Source organism: Olea europaea, chromosome 1 (genome assembly GCF_002742605.1).
Source record: "Olea europaea var. sylvestris chromosome 1, O_europaea_v1, whole genome shotgun sequence".
NCBI lineage: Eukaryota > Viridiplantae > Streptophyta > Magnoliopsida > Lamiales > Oleaceae > Olea > Olea europaea.
Window position 1 is genome coordinate 28,443,675 of NC_036237.1, and position 18,452 is coordinate 28,462,126.

At 31.8% G+C, this 18,452-nt stretch overlaps 2 protein-coding genes across 4 annotated transcripts; one reads left to right on the forward strand and one right to left on the reverse strand.

Annotated features, from left to right (window-relative positions):
• Positions 1 to 978: 978 nt before the first annotated feature.
• LOC111399881 (PGR5-like protein 1B, chloroplastic) lies at positions 979 to 6,276 on the forward strand. Of its 3 annotated transcripts, none has more exons than XR_002703812.1 (7): positions 979 to 1,368; positions 1,466 to 1,528; positions 1,618 to 1,704; positions 2,916 to 3,153; positions 4,367 to 4,490; positions 4,577 to 4,675; positions 5,869 to 6,276. XR_002703812.1 is itself a non-coding variant. In XM_023027368.1 (7 exons), the coding sequence occupies exons 1-7, from the start codon at positions 1,129 to 1,131 to the stop codon at positions 5,953 to 5,955; spliced, it is 888 nt and encodes a 295-aa protein (XP_022883136.1). In that variant the 5' UTR covers positions 984 to 1,128; the 3' UTR covers positions 5,956 to 6,276. The 3 variants fall into 3 exon arrangements, 2 of the variants coding, with proteins under 2 accessions (XP_022883140.1, XP_022883136.1); XM_023027368.1 differs by having other exon boundaries at positions 984 to 1,368; positions 4,367 to 4,440; XM_023027372.1 differs by lacking the exon at positions 1,466 to 1,528 and having other exon boundaries at positions 982 to 1,368; positions 4,367 to 4,440.
• Positions 6,277 to 6,517: 241 nt separating this feature from the next.
• LOC111399896 (uncharacterized protein C20orf24 homolog) lies at positions 6,518 to 9,778 on the reverse strand. Its single transcript, XM_023027383.1, has 4 exons — positions 9,518 to 9,778; positions 7,758 to 7,861; positions 6,923 to 7,052; positions 6,518 to 6,814 (listed from the first exon to the last, which is right to left on the reverse strand). Exons 1-4 carry the CDS (start codon positions 9,638 to 9,640, stop codon positions 6,776 to 6,778), a joined length of 396 nt encoding a protein of 131 aa, XP_022883151.1. The 5' UTR covers positions 9,641 to 9,778; the 3' UTR covers positions 6,518 to 6,775.
• Between the last annotated feature and the right edge of the window lie 8,674 nt (positions 9,779 to 18,452).

The following is an 18,452-nucleotide window of genomic DNA, read 5'->3' on the forward strand; positions in this document are numbered from 1 at the left end:
TCATTTTCGACTTATGTGTATACCTTGGCCAAGGATTTCGTTATTGACTTAATTGAACGAAATGCAGATCACGATCTCTTACTATCAAAGAGTGACGAATCTTCTATTGGTCATTCACAACCTTCATATGGTTTTTGACATACCCGAACGATGCCGTATTAGCGGTCCTTGGTAGAGCAACATCCAACACCGTCAAAGCATGAATGTTCTCATACAAGGTACTATGACGACCTCAAGTCATAGAACCAATTCCACTACCGAACGTTAGAGATTAACCACTGACACTCAGATAGTTATCCATGTGGAATCTCTTAGCGAGTCTCCAATATTTTGTTTCATAACAAAACATCCACGTGTTCATTTAAGTGTCACTACACTTTAGCTTGTGTGATCAGCTACTTATTTCACAAGTAGGAAATGTCACACGTAATGGTCTATCTGCAATAACGGTATCTGTATCTCGTTATTACTTACGACCACGGATTATTCAAGATCCAATCATAAGTAATTTGTATCTCACAATCAGAACTCCTTTTGATTAACAAATCACTTAAACTTGAATTTTCGGACTCTATTATTTAATATTATTTATCAGAAAATTAATTTAAATAAATAATAGATCTTGTCAAAATTTAAATATATTAAACATATTAAAAGTGTTTATAACCTAAATCGATTGAATTTAGGGCATAACACTTATAGGAATAACTTCAAATAGGAATGAACCTCGATTCGGATTCGATTTCAGTAATTACATGAATTTACGAAATATTCGAAGTGTAATAATTAAGTTTTTTATACGCAGATGAATAATTTTTTTGAATTAAATCAAACGTACGTACGTCTGTCGAAGCTAGTGCCCACACTCTTAACCACTAACCAACCATGAGTCACAAATTTTAAGGTCAAATTTCCATGGCTTACCCTTTCAAATATGCACCACCAATCACAGTTGATATTTATTTATGTCCTAAAATGAAATCACAGCCTCAAAGGGTATTTTCGCCATATACACACGCATCTCTCTCTTCATCTTGTGGTTACACCCAAAGCACTAAGATTTTATAATTTCGTGCGTATGCAAAACCGTTTAGGTGTGTTAGTGTTACTAGTTTTAGAAAGCAGTTGATGGCCGCCGCGCGCTCTCCGGTGAAGCCTCACGTGATCGGCTCCGCCGTGTTTGAACTTTCTAGAACCGCCTCCCATATCGGAGCCCCGTTTTCCGTCCGGGTCTCTTCTCGGAGCCACTGCATTTCCAGCTCAGTTGCCACTTACGTTAACCGTCAGCCTTCGGAAGGACCCTCCTGCATATTTGTGGGACCCATTGAGTCCGCCAGCCAAGAAACTCTCGAAGCGCTCTATCGTCAGGTAAGCAAAAATTGTAACTGAACTCACATCTTTTTTCTAATAATACTTTTCAATTATATACTTATTTTTGTTGATTGATTGTTATTAATTACTTTAGGCGCGGGATGCATATTATAGTGGGAAGCCTTTGATAGTGGATGATATGTTTGACAGAGTCGAGGTATATAATTTTTTTCTTCGTATTATTGTAGAATTACTCATTTTAATGTTATCCATTCATTTTGCTCATGAACAGTATTAATGTAACAGTTAAGATTGCGGTGGTATGGCTCAAAGTATGTGATGAAGTACCCACGATGCAGTCTCAGGCGGCAATCTGCGTATGCTGATGCTGAGGTAATTTTGATTTTAATGTGTACTGGCTAATATTATGTCTGTATTTGGGGTTAATGTGTTCATCTTGATTCACACTTTTTAAATTAAATAGTTGATTCATTCAATCTTCCTTGAACGAAAAGCAGCTGATTGGTAATTAATGTGCGCTCCTGTGGGAGTCGAACCCACCACGTAGGCCCTTTTTTTTTTTTTTTTCCATTCTGCTACTCATACGTGCCTTTATCCAAGTCTTCTTCATCTGCACCTGCAAAGAGGGCATCCTCAAGCAGCTCCTTGAGGGACATGACAAGACTTCATTATGATGTAAAATGGAAATTTTGGTGGCAAGCAATGCATAGAAATGAATGAGTTTGAATAGTTGATATGTTCTTAGCCAATTTCAAGTATGATTTGATCCATTAACTAGACTTATTAGTCGATCAAGACCTAATTGTATCACAAAATTGCCTCTTACGATATAAACTAAACGAGGCTTCAATGAGAAGTATGGTTACATATTCCTATTCAATTCTCAAAATTGAGCATTGATAACATGTATAAGATGTTAATTTCAAAACTCACGTCATGTAAAGAACAATCTAAAAAGAAAACTTTACAACAATCAACAAAATTGAAGAAATCAACTACTTTACAATCGGAAGTCCTAATAAACTTACTATTTAATAACGTTTTTAAGGAAATATGTACAAGTAAGGATTAGATTAAAAAAAAAAAAAAATCAGCATAAGCATATACTGCTGAACATATTTACATTTGTAACGCTGGCTAATTATGCAGATATTGATACGAGTACAACTGTAATGATTACTTGATATCTTGGAATATTTTGTATAGAAAAGCTGTTGGTCCAGGCTTGGGGACCAGCTCAAATCCAGGAAACCTCAGCCCCCTGGTTTTGAATCTGTTCCCAGGCCTGGACAAGTAGCAGAACTCTATTTTGTAACAGCCATCTAATTGTTTGATAGATTGAGCCTATCATATATATTCAATCGGAAATAGATCATCATTGATGTGAAACTTTATTGATGTAATTTTTATTGGAGTTGTGTCAGTCCCGGGATAGTACAGTTCAGTCCTCTCAAGAGTAGCATGACTTCTATATCTGCTAGAGATGATTTTGCATAGACTAAAGTACTTTACCTAGAATAATACGTATTATTGTTTTTATTTTTCTGCTGCACTTGAATTCTGAATATGTGGATGTAGGGCAGGAAGATCCTTCACAGGTTTTTGCTTTAGCAAGCAAATGGTTCTTGATTCTTGGTTTTGGCTCTTCAGCATGTCTTTTTCCTGTACTCTACACCATTTGTCGAGCTTTTCAAGATGCAATTGATTCTGGAGTTGTTTATGATGGTCAAGCTTCTGTGCTAGAGTTTCTTACCACGCTTAACGGCACTCTCTTAATAATATTTGGATTCATTATAGGCTACCCAATTGCATCAGCTTCTGGTAATATATTTAAAATCTTCAACAATGCTCTTACAATTTCTTTTGACAAGCCATGCATACTTTTACTTCAGAAGATGAAAGTGATGTTGAATGTCTCCAATTACCACCTAGAAAGGAATAAGCTTCATAATACGGCGAAGTTTCTTAAAGCATGTTTGGGAGGGCTTAAAATCTCCTTATAATCACTCCCAAACCTGATTTCGTCACCATGAATTTACATTCCTGATAATATTTTGATTCATGCATGTGCGCTACGTTGAGTTTATTGTCTATGTTTTGACCCTCATATGTTGTTGCTGCCCTAAGAACTGTCTTTCTTCATGCTCACTCATCGACTGGCGGGAAGAGCTGATTAACTATATTACTTAAATTTGGAAAGAAGGAAATTAGAAGGAATAATTTAGTGTATTTTTAGTTTTTCCATTTATTTTAGTGGCTACACTGAGAAGTGGGATGCAAAATCCTTCAGAAAAATTTTGCTCCCTCAAAGAAGCGAGCAAGATGGTCTCAGTTGAGCATGTGTTGGGTGGTCTTATAATCTTGCGTATTTTATTTATGAAAACCTAATTTTTCTCTCCTCTTACAAGTAAGCTTATGAGTGCAAATAAGCTCACCAAAACCTGCTTTTAGATAACAGTTCTTTGAGGAAAAATTGATGTTGTTTGTTTTTATATTCATACCATGGGTGACAGGACCTTTTGTTTTTGTTTTTTTCCCCTTCTCCATTTGGGAGTGAGTGAGCGTTTGGGTCTAGGGGTTATTGAATATATTATCTTCTATTTTGATATGTGCATTGGTATATTGATCAATAGAGTTTTTGGCTGCGAAAATGTCCTGGTAAGCCGAGAAGAATCTAAGTATCTTTTGTAAATCATGTAAACGTTATCATAGACTAAGATCCTATACGTGCAACTGGAGCAGGTTTTTCCTGATTTCTGGCAATTTTCCAATGATACCTACTAATGATGATAGTTGTCATTTACAATGGCTTGATGTGTTAAATGATAAGGAAATATCAATAGCATTAGAACAAACTGGATTTCATGTATAATCTTTGAATGTCCCGTTGTGCATGTAATGAACTCATTGTACGATTAGTGTTATGCTTTCTTTAAGGTTGTTGATTATCATATGCACCTTCACAATTGAGTTGAATTAAATCTATAGCATGTTATGCTTCAAATATGCCTTCTAACTAGGAGATTTCATATAGTTGGAGCACTTCAAAGGCTTTGGAGTAGTAAACTGGTGGCATTGAAAGGAGCATGCCCTAACTGCGGCGAAGAGGTTAGTAATGGAAATTAGCCACCATATTTCAAACCTTATTTGAATTGTTGGTATTGACTATCTCTCACGTTTGACAAACACTATTATTCAATGCATGGATCATTGTATCTTGACCTACTACAACATTTTTTTTCAGGTGTTTGCATTTGTTGGGTCAGATCAGTCCAATAGTTCCCCTCATAGAGCGGAGTGTCATGTATGTGAGAGCTCCTTAGAATTTCGCACCAAGATTGAGGTACTTGGAGCTTGACTCTGATTTTGGATACCAAAAAGAACACGCTTTTCATTTCAGTAATGATACATGTTACTTGTATGTGTATGTGTCACTAATATTCTAATAGTGCCTGAAAGGTCCAATAAGTTGAGATCATTCTAGAAATATTATAGGAAATTTTTTTAAGTCATTTTGGTTTGTTTCTAGTTCCTCTATGCATGTTTCTGAATCAATGTAAAGCGGGTTGACAAAACCTATTCATGGAGCAGACTCAGCACATACATAGTGAGAATGGAAGGTCATTATAAATTTCACATGCTGGAGAATTCTGCACCCTTAACACTTTCTGGGAATTGACATTTCTGCAGCTCCGCTGAAGTGTTTTTTTCAAAAAATAATTGAAGTTCTATGTTTCAGGCTCCAGTAAGGCAATTCCATGGGGTTGTTCCCCAAAAGCTACTGAGTATCTGGGGATGGCTGTACAAGGGGATGAGGTTTAGGCACTTTGTAGCTTTTTCCCTTTTGGGACAGGGACAGAGAGAGGGAGAGGGGATGTAGGTTTGTCTCTTTATCAGCACACTCGTTATAAAGTATTAACCCATTAGGCACTTCTAATTATGACTCTTATATAAGACTTTTTGGAGGCTTAGGCAGCTCTCTAATTTTTCCTGGATTTTCATCAGCGTTTATTTGTAACATATTATTTTAGTTGTTTTTTTTAGGCAGTCTTGTGAGGGTAGTTGAGGTGATATTATATGAATTTTTGGGTGAAACTCAAAGGAAAGAATAAGCTGGAGAGTTTCTGTATTTACATAGCTGTAAACTTAAGCGTTTTGTTTTTGTGCTGGGCATAAACAAGTGAACCTCTTGTTTCAACATTTAGGGCTCATTTGACATGGCTGTTGCTTTTACTTTGGCTTCTACTTTCAATAGAAGAGCTTTTGGAGGATACTAACTTTATTTTTGTTTGGAAACTAATTTTCAAAAGAGCTTCACATTCCGAAAATGCTTTTAGAGGAAGTCGCATTAGACTAGTTTTCTTTAAAAGTTTTTCTAACTAGAATAAGCACTTCCATAAAATTAGTCAAACAAGTCTAAAAGTAGCTTTTGAATTTGGCTTTTCAAAAATCATCCCAAATGGGCCCTTATTTACTGATGTGCGCTGCTGCCTCTTATGGTATTAATATTGATTTGTAACTTCAATGTCATTACAGAAATCCATCTCGAGACCAAGTAATAGATGGGCATATGGCCGCATCTACTTAATTGAACAGAGGGGTCGATGTCAAAGATGGGCATAGGATGGATCTTGTGTTGATTTCTTTTGTTCTAGAGCTTTTTGTATAGAAGAATTTTTATTTTTATTTTTATTTTTTCCTCCAGCCTTTGGGTTGGCAAGCTGTAGCAATTCTAGTGCAAGTTCGTGTGACTGATGCATCTCTTATATTTTTAAAATAGAACAATATTTTACAATTCTAGTAGAGAAAATTGCTCTTATTTGGTTAGAAAATATGGAGGCCAATATGTTTACAATGGAGTTCAATGCATATTCTGTATCAATTGTTATATAATTCTAGTGCAACTGCCAATGCAATTTGTTAAACTATGCACTATTGGCATAACACAGGCTGCTTCATCACATCAATACATACGAAAATTGTACTCCCTTTGTCCCATTTATATAGGTTTATTTTATTTTCCACGCGGATTAGAAAATCTTATTTAATGTTATTGAAAAAGCAATTTTTGCCAATAACTTTCCTAGTTTTATATTTATACAATTTCAAGATCAAGTGGAAAAATTGGTTATAACAATACAAATTTAATAAGTGTATATGAGTAAATGAATAAAACAAAACAAGCTAAATAAAGAAACATGATTATATAAATAGGAGCAAACGAAGAAATGAAAGGTCCAAGGATGAAAAATAAAGACTGCAGACTAGTTTTGCCCACTAAAAAATTAGTGCAACAAATATGACAAAATTCGATTTTGAACTTCCTGAACGTTTGCAAAGCACAGGTTTCGCCTCATAACGTCTAAATCTAAACAAATCAATTATCATTCTGCTAAAAGAGAGAAAAAGGCTAGAAGATCCAAGTCGGGACTTGTGTTGCCGATCAGAAATGTGCCAAACTATATACTAGGATCCAAGCAAGCTGATCAACAGAAAACAAAATGTAAAAATGTAGAGTTAATTCATGAACACAGTCAGCAGATAGATCGTGTTTAAAACGCAATGAAATTCTGGGAAACTGCTTAAATACCAGAAAAAGTGATACTGAAGCAAAGAGCCCCTCCTGAAGTAGAGCTCCATGTCCACCAAAATCTTCTTCGTCGATTTTTAGTATAAAAGCGTAATAACCGTATATAATCCCAGAGGATAAAACCACAAACCTGAAATATCAAGACCAGCAAATCAAGAGTTAATTGAGGGATCTTTCTTGTTCCAAAGCAAAAAAGGTGAATGGTACACTTAATACATTAGGCATGTTAGGTACAAGTACTGGGAAGGAGTGGACAATAAAATTAACAAGATTTAAGCTTCTTTTTATTCATTAGTTGTAATGTTGTACAATTTCACCTTACCAAACAAGTTGCATTCCATTTAAAAACTGCTAATAAAGGGAGCCTATTGCATTGTTGAACGTAACATTTTTTTTCTTTTTTTATCTAAATGGAAGTCTGTTCCTTCATATAGAATCCGCTTGTAATATTTGAGTCATTATTTTCTAACCCAAATAAAAATCAAAACAGAAAACTTAAAACTGCATGAGCAAGGCATCCTTGTTTTTATTTACTTGAACTAAGCATATCAAGGGACACCAAAAAAAGAGTTTATCCTAACAAATGCATATGTGGAGTAGTTTCAGCAAATGTATTAATCAAAGTGATAAGAAAAAGGAGGAGACCAGTTAATTTTAGCTAATAAAAGCAGATAACGAAAGGAAAATTGTACATCATATAGGAATTTTAACGTGATATGCAACAAAAATGAAGAAAAACTTCAGTAAAATTGAATGTTTGTCACTTCTCATTGAAATGTACATGTTAATGACAAAATACAGGTATATAAACAAAAAACTACGAGCAGTAACTCACAGGAGAAACCAAATGCCTCCAACTAAGGGAATGGCACCCCATAGCAGTCCACATACAAGTGCCAATGCTTGTCTAATCCAATGCAATACATCTCCCAGTTGATCCTGTGACAAGGAACACAAACAATCAGTATACAAAAATTTTATGGCAAACACCTGAAGCATACAAGCATCCAACACATCTATTGACATCCACGACTCCAAACAACAACAAAAAGGAAGAAGGTAAAACTCTGCCGAATTAGGGAAAACCCCAGGAGCCAAAATTAACTATCTAGTACATATTTAGGTGTGGGTGTCCATTTTCCATTTCATGTCAAATAATTATGTGGCAGCAAACTATCCTGATTGTAACTTCTCCCAAATCATAATTAGTCTTAAAGAAACTCAAAAGTATTAAGTTTATTTTTTAAAAGAGATCATGTCATTATGTCAATAGTAGTTGAAAATACACCAATATCACTGTTAAACAAAATAACTGCAATTTACTAAGCCATTTTATATACAGTTTAATGGGAGAAGGGCTATATCACAAGCTAAGCAACTTGTAGTATCTTGCTGAAGTCTTAACTCTAATCTCCTTCAATAAATCATGTGCTTCAACAAAACCAGAGATAGAGATCTCCACATATTGTATATCCTCGTAAATAGTTAGAGTTAACTATTATGCAGTAAATGTTATACGGAATTGTTAATTCTCTCGAGAAAACCTCTAGTTGCATTACTTTTGGCATTGCATTCCTTTCAACTTCAACATAAGTACATAATCATTAAAGCAATGAGAGAAGAAACACATGGGGAGCTTTAAGCATGACTCAGGTGCTTAGAAGAGAAAAACAGAAGAAAAAATCTTTATTTATAACAAATTTAAAATTTGTTAGATATTTATATAGGATTTATGATAACCAAACCACGAAATAGGCTGCAATCCTAATAGAAGTCTCAGCTTTCCTCGCCTACATCTCCAAGTGTTTAAGATCAAAATATGGTAAACTAATATAGGATTTATAATAACAAAACCACGAAGTACGCTGAAATCCTAAGAGAAGTCTCGGCTTTCCTCGCCTACATCTCCAAAGTGTTTAAGATCAAACTATGGTAAACTACACTAGCACGTCCAATAAAATTGAGGATGAAAACTGCAACTAGTACACAAACTTGTGTCGGATTATGATGAGTTAATATCATTTTCATTGGTTCCTTTTCGGCTCTATCCAAATACTCAAAATTCAACAAACTTCAGCTCAGTTTACTCGGGATAATACAGAGAAACAATGACCTTACAGTACACAATATTGTCCTCGATGTTTTTAATCACAATATTCTAAACTCCCAATGACCATGTTGACCTTATCTCTGTTATAACTTTTTTCTACATTATTTTTTTCATTAACAAGCATCAGTAATGTATTTAATGCTTATCGGACATCTTAAATTGATAACAGATTCTCACTACCATCATTCAATTTTATTAACCTTCACAACGCATATATAAAATGTTAATTTCATTGCAAATAATGATAATTCAGTAACTTTAACGGCTTAATACAATAGTCAACTCCTGCAAAATTTCATAAATTTGAACATAATCCACTTAATTGCACACATTAATACGGTTACCTAAAAACACAATCATCTTTAAATTCTTTGCCTGATTATGATAATCATGTCAAATAATAGAAATTTCCACAAATTATGTTTCTTAATGAATTGTAATTAAAAATGATTCAAAATCACGCAAATAATAAAAGAAGCTAAAACCTTGTCCCAAGAAGCATCTGGATCAAATAGTTTCTCTAACTTAAACGGAGATAAATGACCGTTCTGATCCTCCTGCTGCTGCTGCTGTTGAAGATTAAATTTCACCGATTTCCTTTCTCTCATATTCAATTAATTAAAAAAATCGGTGATTTCTTCAAAAATCAAGTCGTTATATTTCAACGGATTTTAAGGCCGGAAAATACAAGAAGGGATTGTGTTTCAAATAGGAAAAGAGAATGGAAGGGGGGACCAATACGTCATTGAATAGTGTAGACAATCATAAATCAGAAAAAAAAAAATGGGAAAAAGAAAAAGCTTCGCTGTAAAATAGTCACGATCTAGGGAAAATTGCAGCAGGTCCCTAATCTTTCACTTTTTTGTAAACTCTACCCTAATCATCATTTTATGTCAGCAAAGGTCCTTAACCTTGTATAAATTAGCAGCTGAAATCCAACTAGATGAAATTTGATCGTTAATTGACCAAACAAAATGATTTTGCCCAAATTTAGTAAGGGCAAAATAGTAACTTTAGAATTAATATTTTTCCCAAATATTATTAACAGTTAAACTAAAAACCAAAATAAAAATTTGCCCCACCCACCCCATCTTCATCTTCTTCCCCAACAGCCAAACAACAATCAAAATAGTTGCAGCAAATATGCTAAAAAATTGCACATGAAATGTGGAATGTTGTGTTTAATAGCTTCTAGGTATAACCAGTATTAAGCAAAATCAGCAATAGCCCAATCAAGTAAGGAGTTTCCGAGAAACAAATGATTTTTGGTTGAAGCTCATTGAAGGCAATTTTTAAGGCAACGGACCATATCGAATGGTAACTCAATTAACATATCTGCATCTCCAAATAGATTATCAAGTTTTTCTATTAAATTGATTCAATTCGAAGGCAGATTGAGAAGGCATTCAATATTTCTATGAGTGGAAACAAAGGAGACTCTATGGCCTTTCTAGGCTATGAGCTTTGCGAGCTCTAGCTTTGGAATCAAGTAACTGAAGGCAGGCCATTGGAACATGAGAATATGCAATTTTCCTTGCTCAGCCAAGGACTACAGTATAGATTTAGAGGTGCACTGTACAAGATTCTCAAAAAAATTTCTGAGATATTTACGAGGGTTTGGTGGTTGAAAGATGTGGCTGCTGGTCCGATAAAGGCGACTGCGACTTTGGATTATGGTTTGGCTTAATTGTTGTTTTAATTGTTAATAATATTTGAAAAAAAATATATTAATCCTAAAGTTACCATTTTGTTTTTACTAAATTTGGTCAAAATCAATTTGCATGGTCAATTAATGGTCAAATTATCATCCATTTGGACTTCGACTGTTAATCTAAGAAAAATTAGGGACATTTTTTACATAAATTGAAAGTTAAGATAAAATCTATAAAAAGTAAAAAGTTAGGAAGCGTTGCTACAATTTTCCCTCGGATCTAATGCTATTGGACAGCAAAAGGTTCTTTTTTTGTAATTTTCTAATTTGTATTTTGTTTAATTTCTTGACTTCCTGTTTTTGGCTATTGCATGTGATGTTGGTGGGCATGGAATATGCCCTTTTTAGTTTGCACGTGCTGTGGAATTTGAGCTCACGTCAAGGCCATACTACCCACTACACAGTTGACAATATTGACCTAAGTTTGGCATGATTTGTAACCGGGTCGAATTGAATTGAGTTCATGATTATAAACAAAGTCGGATTAAGCATAAGTGGTAGGAGGTGTCAAAGAATCGAGCCCAGAGACTCATGCAAGAGGGGGCGACGTAAGCTCTAAGCCGGAATTGTCCACGAACCAATGTATTTTTATTAATTTTTTTTAGGTCACTTTTTTTTTTGACAAGCTCATGGGTTGTGGGGCTCAATCCATAAGCCACTCGTCAAACTTAGTTCACAGGTGAGTCAAGTTGACAAGCCGTTTGGTCCAATTGCAACTCCTAAGCATCAGTCCATTTAAAGGATCGCTTAAGGCTTTATGTCTTGATTAGCTCAATAAGCCCGTGTTTGTCACTCATTATTTTACTTTTTACCACATTATTTTTTTTACAGTACTAATTTCCAATCACACATTCTTCATAGAAATAATATTACTAGCGAATAAACAATTTTTTCTTATTTTTTAATCACACATTCTCCATTAATCTATTATTTCATAATAAATTTTTTCAAATAAAAGGAACTCAAACGCACACTAAATTTAAAATTAATAAAGAAGTTCTTGTCATTAATAATATTTTTTAAATATATTAAGAAATTGCATAGGCTGTTAAAGACCAAATAAAAAATTAATTTAAGAATATGAAATAATTTTTTAATAGTAATATTAAATATTTCAACAAGTATAATTTGCTAACAGTGATTTCGTCAATAAATAATGTGGGTAAAATATAAATATTGATATTAATAAAGAATTTTTTATAATGAAATAAAAATTTTAATATCAAAAATTTTAATTAAAATGAAAATTTTAATTACTGTTGAATAAAGAATAAAGACTTTTCTCGTTGGCGGTTAGCTACCAAAACAAAATTAGTATTTGTCGTCGCTAATCTTTGAGAATGTATGTAGGTAAAGAATATGGTTGGTGATCATTCATATTATTGCTATCGATACTCTTTTTTTTTTTTCATTTGAATTCGTTTCTTTATAATATTGTTTAAAATGCCTAAAAGATTTTGCCTAAAGCGCCCGAGTTATTTGAGTCGCCTTTGATTATAAGTTTCATTTATAATGAAAAAAAGGGGAAAAAAATTGTAAAGATTAACAAATTCATGACAAATTGTGAACTGCGCAGTTATGGACAATTTAATGAAATTTACAAAATAGGACGGAATTGAGAATTTAGTTTCACTTTTCACACCACTTTCTACACCCCATGCTTTGAATTAGGATTTTTAAATCCTCAACTTTTATAAAATTGCTTTTTTCCCCTTTTAATATAAAACATGAATTTTGATGTCTAATAGAAACAAGTTTTGACATATTGACGTTTTGTTTCTAAATATTGTTTTTAGTTTCGATTGACCAGTCTCTTCCAATTGAGTTCAATGTCCTTGCCTTGCTTGAATTGCCTCATAAATTGATATTTAACGTATTTGTTTGATCGACTACAGAGATTATTGTTATATAAATTCGATTAAAGACGTGTGTGCTCTAAGAAAGAGAATCTATGTGTGAAATAAGATTAATTGACTTTTGACGTGGATTTTGAGGTTGATGATGATTACATTGGCAAGAACACAATGTGAGTGGGATAAGAGAAATGAACATGAAATGGTATTTTTTTTTCATGATTATTTATTTTAAAAAGAAGCTTTGTAGACATTCATTCAAACTTTTTAAATATGTCGATATGTGAGGCGCGTATGCACATTTAGCATCACATATGAGATTGATGGTTTCTATTAGGACCAACTCAGCCAAAAATAGCTATAGATTTGAGATAAAGTTGGGAACGGGTTTATAATAAATGTTAAAAGGACGAGGTTTAAATGTGCAATTTTTCTATAAAAAAAATTGAATACATGACAATTTCGCTAATGACATATATATATTGAAAATAGTATTTTGAAGAATGGGTGATAAAAAGTAGGATAAAATTCTGGAAAAATTGCAGCAACAGTCTTTTACCTTTCATTTTTTGCAAATTCTATCCTAACCTTTAATTTATATCAATAAAGGTCCCTAATCTTTGAGAAATTAGCACATGAGGTCCAAATGGAAACCATCAGTTTGATCGTTAGTTGATTAATAAAAGTGGACTTTGACTAATTTTGACAAAATAGAAATGGGTAAAATAATAACTTTAAAATTACCACATAAACCAAAATAATAATAATAATAATAATAATAATAATAATAATAATAAATAAATAATGGGTGTCTCCTTCTCATCAACCCACGCTACCCCACCCTCTCTTTTCCAGTCTTACCCCTCAAATTAACTACCAGCATCGCCACCCATCGTTGACACGACTTCCTCGACAACTAGGGAACTGGAGGGGGATTTTTCTAAATGGCCTGTCACTATTCATTCTTGCTAAAATGTCTGTATTACTCTTAATGAAATGGCTTGTCATATTTTGCACAAAATATCCTGATTTATTGGAATAGTTCCAAAATTCTTCTATTTCTCTCATTTCGAATTTTAATATATAGTTCCATCCTTTGATGTAATAAATTAGCATAATCTGTGATATAATTGTCATATAATTTTTTAAGATTATCATATTTCTTAGATGATATATTCATAGTCTCTAGTTGAAAAAAAAATATTTTTATTTTTTCTAATAGTCTTTTTAACAGATTATCTAATCCCTTAATTGTATAGCATGGCATCATATAGATAATTCCTTGCAAGCTTTATGAATAATAATAACATGATAAATAAGTTTTGGCAAACATGATAAGTAATAATCCCGATTCTTTCAAGATATTAGAAGAATTCTTTCTAAATTTAACAAAGACGATAATTTTACCTTACTTTTGATCTTAAATCTGTATTCTTAGATCGAGTGACCTTCAGGCTCTGAATCTGCAAACTGCTCCCTCAAACGGCCTTTTACCTTAATGGGAATTATGCTATTTCAGCTTCTTACCCTCATTGTATCTTTTCTTAGAATTAAGAATAAGGATCTTAAGTAAAGAAAATTCTTTCTTTGTTAAAGTAAGAAAGAAATTATCTTCTTCAATCTGTCAAGAATTTATGGGATAGGAAGTTTAGAAACTCATATTTTTCTAATATCAAAAGATTGAAATTTTATTTATATAATGATTTATACAAGGTTTCTATTGTATACAAGGGGTTTCCAGAAAAACTGGTTTTAAACAAAGTTTAAAGAAAGAGAATGGTTTCTAACTCGAGATGATCAATTCTTTCCCCAAAGACCTCTATTTATACATTACTCAAACTTGCTATTATTGGTCTATTATATCACTGCATACATCAGAATTTGAAAAGGTTCACATGCCTCTCTATTCTTTTCCTTCTGAGGTCTACATTTTCACATGCATTTTTTGCTTTTTCATCAAAGGGGCATCTTTTCCTCTATTATTGCCTCTCCATCTTTGGCTCCATATGCAGCTGGCTAGATGCTTTGGTAGTGGTAGGTCCCCTTTTATTTATCTTCATTCATCTTTTATCTTGAAGAATCAATCTTTTAATCTTGTCTGCATGTGGGGCACTCCCTCAATCTGCATGATTCTTGGATTGTTGTAGGACTTCCATTAATTTGATGAGTATCAAATTTCTGGATATATTCTTTCAAAATAATATATTTTTCTTTTCCATTATTCGTAAGGAGTGTCCATCCTTCATATTGACACAAGTATCTGAATTTTTTATCATATAAGTTCTTTGCAATGTTGTAAATAACTTTCATCCCCAAAACTCTTAGGGATTTTATCCATGATTTATTGATTTTAGGCAATGGTTTATTATTTCGGCCAACTTCAATCTGAAAATCTCGGCCAACATATCCAATTGTGATAATATGTTCAGCAAGATAGTATATCTTTCCATCAACCTCGGGACTTATTGAATAAAATTTTATATAAATCGATCTCTCTTGGGCAAATTTTGAAGCTTCTGCCCTAAATATATCATCAAATTTTTTAATTTCTTTTAAATCTTTTCCCGGATAGATCAAATCTAGAAATCCATAATCTGCTGCCATTTTGACCATGAAAGGGTCTGCATCTTTGGTAATTATTAATCTGGGATAAACATGATCTCCTGTTGCAATAAAATATGATTCATTTTCTTCCAATTCATAAACAATTTTGGCAAATGATCTATATTCTTTTTCTTTTGATGATAAAGGGGTATCATCATCTTTATTAGTTTTGATCCTGATAACTCTTGTATGTTTATCACCATTTTTTATAGTTACCTTCCGGGGACTTGCTATGTCTCGTTTGATATTGCTCGGTCCACTGCTGCTTCCTGACTGTGTATCTGTTTGTATTTTTTAGATTGTATCTATTGGTATTTCATGTTTGGTATTTAATAACTCGAATTGTGAAGTATTATCATCAATTCTATCATTCAATTCTTTGGTATATTTGGAATGAGAATTAGAGATTTTCACCAGCAATTTGACATTTTGTTAGATAAATTCTGCCATTTGCTCTAATTGTTCAATTCCAATTTTCATATCTTCTGATTCCTCCATGAGGAATTCCATTCGTCTTTTGACGTCTATTAATGAATTTTTGATATTATTCATCTCCGAATTCGATATTTCTGCTTAGAAAATCTGCAAGATAATTATTTATTCCTTTAATATGAACAATATCAAAATTATAGAATGATAAATATGCTTGCCATCTGTGTAATCTTTTATATTGAGGTTCCATAGGTAACTTATTTCTAATAAGTCCTGCAATCTGAGAATTATCAGTTTCAACAATAAATTTTTTAGATAAAAGGAATAATGAAATTTTTTTATTCCTCTAATAATTGCTAACAATTCTTTTTCATGAGTAGTATAATTTATTTTTGTTTGGTTAAAAGTTCCACTTGAATATCTGCATATTTCATTTAAATCTGTTTTTAATATAGCTGCCAATATTTATCCGAGGTATCAATATTAACAATTAAATTATCTTTTTCATCTGGTAATCTTAATTTTGGTAAATTTTTACATTCTTCTTTTAATAATTTAACAATTTCAGTATGTTCTTTATTTCAACCTTTATTATTTGTTTTCCTAAGTAGAATTTGTATCTTATGTCTCTTTTTGAGAGATTTTCAATAAATCTTTCAGCATAGTTTAGACATCCTAAAAAATTTTGTATTTGTTCTTTGGATTTTAATTCATCTGAAGAGCTCTATCTTTTTAGATATATGAATCTGTAATTTTATTCCTTTTATATCTATTGATAATCCCAGAAAATCTATTTCTTGTTTCTCGATTATAGATTTCTTTTTAGAAAGTACAATTCCTTCATTTTTGCATTCATTTATGAATTGTAATAAATGATTCATATGTTCTTTTTTATTATTAAAGCATATTAGTATATCATCTATATAAACAATATGAAAATCACTAAACTTTTTGAATATATTATCCATTTTCCTTCGAAATATTTGTTGTGCATTTTTTAAACCAAATGATATAACTAACCATTCATATTTTCCTTAAGGTGTACTAAAAGTTGTATATCATATACTATCTTCTTCCATTTTTATTTGCCAAAATCCTGATTTACAATCAAATTTGGAATAATATTGTTTTCCTTTTACAAGGTTTATTATAACTTCTTTATTTGGTAAAAAGTAACCATCAAATTTAATATATTTATTTAATTCCTTATAGTTTATTATCATTCTAACTTTTCCTCTAATCTGCTCAGAATGTTTCATCACCATAAAAGTTGGGCTACTATGAGATCCATTATTGGGTCTAATTAACTTTTGTTATAATAGTTCTTTTATTTGAATTTTAAATTCTAGCGTATCCTGTAAAGTATACATCATTGGTCTAACTCTTATTATAATATTTTCTGTTAATTCTATTTTAGCTTTAGGATGATATGGTTTCCAAAATAATAATTGATTTTCTCCATAAATTTTTTCTAATTGTTCTATGATTTTTTCCATACTTATCTCTATTTCTGTATTTAGAATCTTTTTATATGATAATTTTTTATTTTTTAGTTCATCTTGTACTATTGGTCGTTTTTCCCACTTATCATCACGCTGGGTTGGTTGAACTCTGTAGGGTCTAAATTCTCTTGGTATTTTTAATAGATGTATACAAGGTGTTTGTAACATTATCATGTAATTATTTTGTTTATAGTATTGAAATTGTTGGATAAAATCATTTCCTAATAATATATCACATTCTAATTTATTATAATTATATAATTTATTTATTATAACTTGTTTACTACCAAGTATTATATTAACTTTTTCAGCACTATCAATTATTTGAGTGTTTTCTCCAGTTATTCCAGTTATTTTTATTTTATTATTTTTATTCCTTGATTTTATTAAGAAATTTTTAAAAATTGTTATATCACTTCCTATATCAATTAAGGCACAAGTTGTTATGTTTGTTTCTACTATAGTAACTTATATATATACTGCTAATGAAAAACTTATTTGATTATTCATCCCCTTCCTATTTTACGTAATGTAATTTGTCCTTTATTAGTTATATATAACCTTTCTCTTTTTATACTACAATCTTCTAATCCATTTAAAAAACTCATTCCTAGTAATATATGAGGTTCAATATTCCGTGCTTTCATCCAAATAACATGGTACTAAGATATCAATCCCACCTATTTTTATTGGTATCTTTACCTTTAATTCTGTAATATATAGTTGTCCATCAAAATTTCTGTATTCATATGGTTCTATCTTGTAAGTCATTAATCCTTCATTTTTAGTTGCAGTCATATGACATTCACTAACTTCTGTATCTATCAATATATTTGGTCCTTTTATATACCTTCTACCGTTGAAATATTTTCCTTCTATTTTCATATTTTCAATATTTCCATGAGATTTTATTTCTTTTATACCACTAGTTTCTCCCAAATATTCTTTTTTATCAGGTAGTTTAAGATTTTTTGATTTCTTTATCAACCTTCCATTGTAAAATGTTATTTTATAATCTTCTTCTTCTCTTAACTCTGTTATTTCAGGCTTATTTTTAGTTATATTAAATTCATATTCTTCTAGAATAAGATTTATTTGTTTTTTTGATTCCATTATTCTATTAATATCCTTGCATTCTTTATGAATTTCTATGTATGGATTATTAGAATAAATATTCCCATAATTAGAATTAGTAAATGTATATAATGCCCTATATTCCATAGTCATAATTTGATCTCCTGGTTCCATTATATCATTTCTATGTAATTTGAAATGTAATTCTATGACTTCGTTAAAGTTTTTATCTTTCAATGAGACA